Below are 8,975 nucleotides of genomic sequence, written 5' to 3'. Positions count from 1 at the left end.
CACTTTTCTCATGTTGGACATTTTTCTGATGAGGGTGTCACGGTCAACAGTCAAAACGATCGTCCTTTAAGAGCGTTTGGAAAGAGACAAGTCTTCATTTGTGCTGCTCTGGTGGGAGGGGCCACGTACAGAGACGCTGGAGACACACTCAATCAATTTTGTGATTGAACAGATATTAACCTTCTAACAGTTTTATTCTGTTGGTTGTTGGGAGACTTTACCAAAACTTCATTTTGAGTCCGTGGGAACTTTTTTCAAAAATACAACCAACTGAAGGTCAATTCCTTTCATTACTCGCAAAAGTTCATCACAATATGATACAGGGTATAGAGGCTGTAAAGAAGTTATAACACTAATGGACGTCTGGGACATTTTTTGTATAAATCTGGGACAATAATTGATTTGTATAAATCTGTTGGGACAGGGGACACAGGCTCAAAACTGGGACTGTCCCGAGTAAATAGGAACGTCTGGTCACCCTAAGAAAAATGCTTTCCTTGTGCATTTTAGATGGAATTTTTCATTTTGATGACTCTTATAGAATTCAGTGCTACTTCCTGTATTTTTTGTAGTTTTGATTTCAACTTTTTTCCCACCACAAACTGACTGATTTAACTGTTTTAAAACTACAATAAATATTGACCACATTATCCCACCAACCAAGTCATACCATCTCCATCTGTACTATTTTACTGTATTGAGCTTCGTTTCTATAATTTGAACAGGCGTCTCTCTCTTCTGACCTCTTTCAGTTTCAGTCTGTGGCATTTCTTTTTCGTGTGACTCAGTGATTGAATTAACCCAAACCAAAGACGACGTGTCCTGCGTTACCGTCCTCCCCTGTTCCTCTTCCACACACAACTTCTGCTTTGTCTCGTAACTCTCACAAAATCACAAGACCTCTCCTGTCCTCCCTGCGCTCTCCCGTCTCTGCACGACTCCTGCCATGTTTTAAGGTCATTTCGTGGATCCAAAATGCAAAGCTGCCAGGTTTTGTCGCTGCTGTTCGCTTCCCTGCTCGCTCCGGGATTTACGTGGACAGACGATGGAGATATTATTGATTTCGCTGGATTTTTAAAAAGCTTCTTTCCAGGATTTTTGGTGCGGGATGAGCCTCCAGTTGGAAACCAGGAGCTGAATTTAGATGTTCCAGAAAATGTCCAAACTCCAGACGAGGAGAAGGTGGATTTTAACGGGGTTTCTGGGCCGGTGGTGTGGACCAAAAATGGGCAGATCCGAGGTTTGACCCTGGACAAAGCTCATGTGTTTTATGGGGTCCCGTACGCCGGTCCTCCCACAGGGGCGTACCGCTGGAAGCCCCCCAGGCCCGCGAGCCCCTGGTCGGGAGTGTACGACGCCACGTACCCCCGAGCGGCGTGTATGCAGGCCTGCACCGGGCCCATCACCGAGGAGTGCCCCAGACACGTGAGGAACACTTTACTCAATACAAGACGCATTTAAGAGAATATAGGTCCAATTTGAACACAATATATGTCTAATCTGAACCGAATATACGTCTAATTTGAACACAAAGTAGGTCCAATTTGAAATGAATATAGGTCTGATAACTTGGTGTAACTTGGCTCAAAACTGGTAGCCTGATTCATCAGCCGGTTTCACTTCATTTAACCAATCGCTGCTATTTGGTCATGACATATATAATGCGCCGCTAACGGGGTTAACTGGTATATTAAGCTTTTCCCAAATCCTGTAGGAAGAAGGGCAATAACGTCTTTCCCCTTTATAAAATTCACCAAACCTTCTCTTTGTTCCGGCTTTAAATCCTCGATCTTGGGAATTGACAACACAGAATATATGACTCTTCGCTGATTGGCTGGTGCCCGAACTCACACATCCGGGGTTTTTGTGAACTGTCTGTTGTATTATGATTCCTGACCTAGTTGCTGGAGAAAAATTAAATTGAGCAGAGGCACTAGGTGGCACCAGCCTGACTACAAAACTGGGACTGTCCCAGGTAAATTGATTAAGATCATGACCAGATTTCCCAGGTGTCCCTATTTTTGACAAATCTGATCTAAACCAAGACTAAACTAAGATTAAACCAGGACTACATCAACGCTAAACCAGGACTAAAACAGGACTATCACAATTTCTGACTAATCTGATTCCTGCCAACAGAAAAAACAAGCATAATTTGTCATTTGTTTTGCCAAAAGACAGAAAAGCGTGTTTGCGAATGACCATAAAGCAAAAAAACGCAGGGACAGAAGTCCCTCAGATTATGACTGACACGACAGTGCACAATGTTCCACGCTCTTTTCATTATTTTATTTATACCAAACATTCCAACCCGGGTCTGTCCCAGTTTAGAATTTTGAAAATCTAGTCACCAACAGGAACGGTGCTCCTGAAGGACATTTCTGCTCAGGTTTGGTGGTAGTTTTACAGTGTTTGGTCAAAACTGAATAAGGCTTATCTTAAATGTTTAAGTGTTTTCTTGTTATTCTCATTCAAACATATACAGTAGGTCTAATTTGAACTGAATATACGTCTAATAACTTGGTGTAACTTTTCTGTCGTTTGTCCGCCACTTGAACATGTCTTGCATTTCATTAATCACAGGCTTGTTTTGCACGCACAAAAAAAAACAAAAAACAGATCTGACCTGTAGCTTGGCCTGGTGGTTCCACCTGCTGGTAGGGGTGTGCAAAAATATCAAAGTATCGATATATCGTATAATTTAATGTGATGATACAGTATCAATATCGTGGGCTGCTGTATCGATATATCACCAAGAGTATTTTTTGGTATATTTTACTAAATTATTTTGTTACAGCAAAAGTAAAGTGCGTTCTGAGAGATGCACGTGTAAAATGCGTTTGAAGACATGCCTGTGTAAAGTGCATTTCATGCATTTTGAGAGACACTTATGTAAAGTGCGTTTTGAGAGACGCCCGTATAAAGTATGTTTGGAGAGACGATCATATAAATTGCGTTTTGAGAGACGTTCGTGTAAAGTGTGTTTTGTGTAAAGTGCGTTTTGAGAGACGCTCGTGTAAAGTGCGTTTTGAGAGACGCCCGTATAAAGTATGTTTGGAGAGACGATCACATAAATTGTTTTGAGAGACGTTTTAAAGTGTATTTTGTGTAAAGTGCGTTTTGAGAGACGCTCGTGTAAAGTGCGTTCTGAGAGACGCCCATTTAAAGTGCATTTTGAGAGACGCCCATTTAAAGTGCATTTTGAGAGACGCCCATTTAAAGTGCATTTTGAGAGACGCCCATTTAAAGTGCATTATGAGAGACGCCCGTTTAAAGTGTTAAGAGACGCCCATTTAAAGTGCATTATGAGAGACGCCCATTTAAAGTGCATTTTGAGAGACGCCCATTTAAAGTGCATTTTTGAGAGACACCCATTTAAAGTGCATTATGAGAGACGCCCATTTAAAGTGCATTTTGAGAGACGCCCGTTTAAAGTGCGTTTTGAGAGACGCCCATTTAAAGTGCATTTGAGAGACGCCCATTTAAGTGCATTTGAGAGACGCCATTTAAAGTGCATTATGAGAGACGCCCATTTAAAGTGCATTATGAGAGACGCCCATTTAAAGTGCATTATTGAGAGATGCCCGTGTAAAGTGTGTTTTGAGAGACGCCCATTTAAAGTGCATTTTGAGAGACGCCCATTTAAAGTGCATTTGAGAGACGCCCATTTAAAGTGCATTTTGAGAGACGCCATTTAAAGTTCATTTTGAGAGACGCCCATTTAAAGTGCATTATGAGAGACGCCCATTTAAAGTGCATTTTGAGAGACGCCCATTTGAAGTGCATTATGAGAGACGCCCATTTAAAGTGCATTTTGAGAGACGCCCATTTAAAGTGCATTTTGAGAGACGCCCATTTAAAGTGCATTTGAGAGACGCCCATTTAAAGTGCATTTTGAGAGACGCCCATTAAAGTGCATTATGAGAGACCCCATTTAAAGTGCATTTTGAGAGACGCCCATTTAAAGTGCATTTTGAGAGACGCCCATTTAAAGTGCATTTTGAGAGATGCCCGTTTAAAGTGCATTTTGAGAGACACCCATTTAAAGTGCATTATGAGAGACGCCCGTTTAAAGTGCATTTTGAGAGACGCCCATTTAAAGTGCATTATGAGAGACGCCCATTTAAAGTGCATTTTGAGAGACGCCCATTTAAAGTGCATTATGAGAGACGCCATTTAAAGTGCATTATGAGAGACGCCCATTTAAAGTGCATTTTGAGAGACGCTCGTGTAAAGTGCGTTTTGTGTAAAGTGTGTTTTGAGAGACGCTCGTGTAAAGTGCGTTTTGTGTAAAGTGTGTTTTGAGAGACGCCCATGTAAAGTGCATTTTGAGAGACGCCCATTTAAAGTGCATTTTGAGAGACGCCCATTTAAAGTGCATTATGAGAGACGCCCATTTAAAGTGCATTTTGAGAGACGCCCGTTTAAAGTGCATTTTGAGAGACGCCCATTTAAAGTGCATTTTGAGAGACGCCCATTTAAAGTGCATTTTGAGAGATGCCCGTGTAAAGTGCATTATGAGAGACGCCCGTTTAAAGTGCATTTTGAGAGAGACGCTCATGTAAAGTGTGTTTTGAGAGACGCACATTTAAAGTGCATTATGAGAGACGCCCATTTAAAGTGCATTATGAGAGACGCCCGTTTAAAGTGCATTTTGAGAGACGCCCGTTTAAAGTGCATTATGAGAGACGCCCATTTAAAGTGCATTTTGAGAGACGCCCATTTAAAGTGCATTATGAGAGACGCCCATTTAAAGTGCATTTTGAGAGACGCCCGTTTAAAGTGCATTTTGAGAGACGCCCATTTAAAGTGCATTTTGAGAGACGCCCATTTAAAGTGCATTTTGAGAGACGCCCATTTTGCATTTTGAGAGACGCCCATTAAAGTGCATTATGAGAGACGCCCGTTTAAAGTGCATTTTGAGAGACGCCCATTTAAAGTGCATTTGAGAGACGCCCATTTAAAGTGCATTATGAGAGACGCCCATTTAAAGTGCATTTGAGAGACGCCCATTTAAAGTGCATTTTGAGAGACGCCCATTTAAAGTGCATTTTGAGAGACGCCCATTTAAAGTGCATTTTGAGAGACGCCCATTTAAAGTGCATTTTGAGAGACGCCCGTTTAAAGTGCATTATGAGAGACGCCCGTTTAAAGTGCATTTTGAGAGACGCCCATTTAAAGTGCATTTTGAGAGACGCCCATTTAAAGTGCATTATGAGAGACGCCCATTTAAAGTGCATTTTGAGAGACGCCCGTTTAAAGTGCATTTTGAGAGACGCCCGTTTAAAGTGCATTTTGAGAGACGCCCGTTTAAAGTGCATTATGAGAGACGCCCATTTAAAGTGCATTTTGAGAGACGCCCATTTAAAGTGCATTTTGAGAGACGCCCATTTAAAGTGCATTTTGAGAGACGCCCATTTAAAGTGCATTTTGAGAGACGCCCGTTTAAAGTGCATTATGAGAGACGCCCGTTTAAAGTGCATTTGAGAGACGCCCATTTAAAGTGCATTTTGAGAGACGCCCATTTAAAGTGCATTATGAGAGACGCCCATTTAAAGTGCATTTTGAGAGACGCCCGTTTAAAGTGCATTTTGAGAGACGCCCGTTTAAAGTGCATTTTGAGAGACGCCCGTTTAAAGTGCATTTTGAGAGACGCCCATTTAAAGTGCATTATGAGAGACGCCCATTTAAAGTGCATTTTGAGAGACGCCCATTTAAAGTGCATTTTGAGAGACGCCCATTTAAAGTGCATTTTGAGAGACGCCCATTTAAAGTGCATTTTGAGAGACGCCCGTTTAAAGTGCATTTTGAGAGACGCCCATTTAAAGTGCATTATGAGAGACGCCCATTTAAAGTGCATTATGAGAGACGCCCATTTAAAGTGCATTATGAGAGACGCCCATTTAAAGTGCATTTTGAGAGGCGCCCGTTTAAAGTGCATTTTGAGAGACGCCCGTTTAAAGTGCATTTTGAGAGACGCCCGTGTAAAGTGCATTTTGAGAGACGCCCGTTTAAAGTGCATTTTGAGAGACGCCCGTTTAAAGTGCATTTTGAGAGACGCCCAGTTAAAGTGCATTTTGAGAGACGCCCGTTTAAAGTGCATTTTGAGAGACGCCCGTTTAAAGTGCATTTTGAGAGACGCCCGTGTAAAGTGCGTTTTGTGTAAAGTGTGTTTTGAGAGACACCCGTGTAAAGTGCATTATGAGAGACGCCCATTTAAAGTGCATTTTGAGAGACGCCCTTTAAAGTGCATTTTGAGAGATGCCCGTGTAAAGTGCATTATGAGAGACGCCCATTTAAAGTGCATTTTGAGAGATGCCCGTGTAAAGTGCGTTGCTTCACCACACTTGTCCCTCCTCCTGTTGTGTCCAGGTGAGTGAGGACTGCTTGTACCTGAACATCTTTGTGCCTCTGGACGTGAACCTGACCGTGCCCCTCTGGACCCCCCTCCCGGTCCTGGTCTGGATCCACGGGGGGGACTTCATCGCCGGCTCCGCCTCCAAGCCCCTGTACGACGGACGCTTCATCAGTAACTTCACGCGCACGGTGGTGGTCAGCATGGACTACAGACTGGGTCGGTGAAAGGGGCGGGGGCAAACATGGGGCCCTGATGACCTTGTAGTGAGGGGTGTTCTACGTTTTTGTCTGTGGTGGAATGCTAAGTAGTTACCATGGTGACACAATGCTAGGGCGACTAGAATTTTGAAATAAAAAACTGGGACATCCCTGTTTTTTTTTTTTTTTTTTTGTTTTTGGTGGTTTTTAATAAATAAATAAGTAAATAAATACTAAAGCAGGAAGAGACCAGGACTAGATCAGGACTAGACCAGGATTAAACCAAGACTAAACCAGGACTAAACCAGAACTAGAACACGACTACACTAGGACTAAACAAGGACTAGACCAAGACTAAACCAAGACTAGACCAGGAATAAACCAGAACTAGACCAAGACTAAACCAGGACTACACTGGGCCTAAACCTGGACTAGACCAGGACTAGACCACCACTACACTAGAACTAAACCAGGATTAGACAAGGACTAGACCAAGACTAAACTAAGACTAGACCAGGAATAAACCAGGATTTAACCAGGACTCGACCAGGACTAGACCAGGACTAGACCAGGACTAAACCAGGACTAGACCAGGACTGAACCACGACTAAACGGGACTAGACTAGATCTAGACCATGACTACACTGGGACTAAACCAGGACTCGATCAAGACTAAACCAAGACAAGACCAGGAATAAAACAGGACTAGACCAGGACTAGACCAGGACTAGACCAGGACTAGACCAGGACTAAACCAAAACTAAACCAGGACTAAACCAGGACTAGAATAGAACTAAACACACAAAACAATTGGAAACAAAAAAAACCTGGAAGTGCCAATCTCTACTGAACAAAAGGTAAAACGAACTGTCAAAAACGATCACTTCATGACATCACAAGTTGGAACAGAGCATTTTGAGCTTTGGAAATGACAGACTAATAATAAAGAGTTACTCAAACATGTGAATGAAACAAAACAAACACAACTCCAGATTTTTGAGGAGGAAACAAGCTCATAAGATTTTGAGTTAATTTGAGTCTTTAAAGAAAAGCAACTAAAAAACCTGAAATGTAAAACAGAAAATATAATTCAAATAAATGTTTGTAATAAATTGAAATGTTTTCACAGTGTGACTTTGTTTGTTTCTGTAGGGGCGTTTGGTTACCTGGTGTCGGGGAAGGACCCGCTCTCTTCTGCAGTGGGGAATTATGGGATACTCGACCAGCAGGCGGCGCTGCTCTGGGTCCAACGCAACATCGCTGTGTTCGGAGGCGACCCCGGGAAGGTAAAGTCCTTGTTTAGTCCTGGTTTAGTTCTGGTTTAGTTCTGATCTAATCCTTGTTTTAATCCTGATATATCTACTGTATTATTAGTTATTAAAAATGGAGTGAGTGAATAAAGAACTGTAAAAACTCAAAAAAGCACTATATAAAACTGATTCATTGTTATTATTATCAATTCCCACATGTGTTAATTGATGTTCATTAATGTGAGCTGTCCTGTGTGTGCTGTGTTCGTCAGGTGACCATCTTCGGGGAGAGCGCTGGGGCCCAGTCTGTGAGTCTCCACCTGATGATGCAGAGCAGTGCTCCTCTGTTCAGACAGGCTGTGCTCCAGAGTCTGCCCTTCTCCATCCCGCTCAAAACCAGGTCAGGACTTTAAACAAGACGTTTTAAGACATTACAGGTTTTTCTTGAGTCTTCCCCAGGGCCTCGTTACGATGGGACATGCCCGGAACACCTCCTGAGGGAGACGCCCAGGAGGCATCAGAACAGATGCCCTCCCCTCAGCTCAGCTGCTCCTGTTGACGTGGAGGAGCAGCGGCTCTACTCTGAGCTCCTCCTGTGTGACTGAGCTCCTCACCCTGTCTCTAAGGGAGCGCCCAGACTCCCTGCGGAGGAAACTCATTTCAACAGCGATCTCGTCCTTTCAGTCATTACCCAGAGCTCATGACCAGAGGTGAGGGGAGAAACGTAGACTGACGATAAATCGAGAGCTTCGTATTTCGGCTCAGCTCCTCTTCACCACAACGGTCCGATACAGCGACCACATCACTGCAGACGCGGCACCGATCTACCTGTCAATCTCACGCTCCATCCTCCCCTCACTCGTGAACAAGACCCTGAGATACTTGAACTCCTCCACTTGAGGCAGGGACTCTCCACCCACCCGGAGACGACAAGACACCTTTTTCCAGTCAAAAACCATGGCCTCGGATTTGGAAGAGCTGATCTTCATCCCAGCCGCTTCACACTTCACACGCCCCCGTGTTGCAGGTCCTGGTTCGATGAAGCCAACAGGACAACATCATCTGCAAACAGCAGAGATGAAATCCTGTGGTCCCCGAACCGGACCCCCTCCGGCCCCTGACTGCGCCTAGAAATTCTGTCCAGAAATGCAATGAACAGAACAGGTCTGA

General features: G+C 43.4%; 1 protein-coding gene across 1 annotated transcript in view; it reads left to right on the top strand.

The window, feature by feature from the left end:
- Nucleotides 1-975: 975 nt before the first annotated feature.
- Nucleotides 976-8,975, top strand: part of LOC110164437 (crystal protein) — a 17,054-nt gene continuing 9,054 nt past the window's right edge. Inside the window, exons 1-4 of the mRNA XM_020929470.2 lie at nucleotides 976-1,425; nucleotides 6,373-6,574; nucleotides 7,708-7,841; nucleotides 8,078-8,205. Of these exons, the coding sequence (XP_020785129.2) occupies nucleotides 976-1,425; nucleotides 6,373-6,574; nucleotides 7,708-7,841; nucleotides 8,078-8,205 (914 nt within the window). The remainder of the gene's footprint in view (nucleotides 1,426-6,372; nucleotides 6,575-7,707; nucleotides 7,842-8,077; nucleotides 8,206-8,975) is intronic.

Source organism: Boleophthalmus pectinirostris, unplaced genomic scaffold, assembly GCF_026225935.1.
Source record: "Boleophthalmus pectinirostris isolate CB_2022bp ecotype Guang Dong unplaced genomic scaffold, ASM2622593v1 HiC_scaffold_2826, whole genome shotgun sequence".
Taxonomy (NCBI): Eukaryota; Metazoa; Chordata; class Actinopteri; order Gobiiformes; family Gobiidae; genus Boleophthalmus; species Boleophthalmus pectinirostris.
This window is presented reverse-complemented; position numbering and strand designations above follow the sequence as displayed.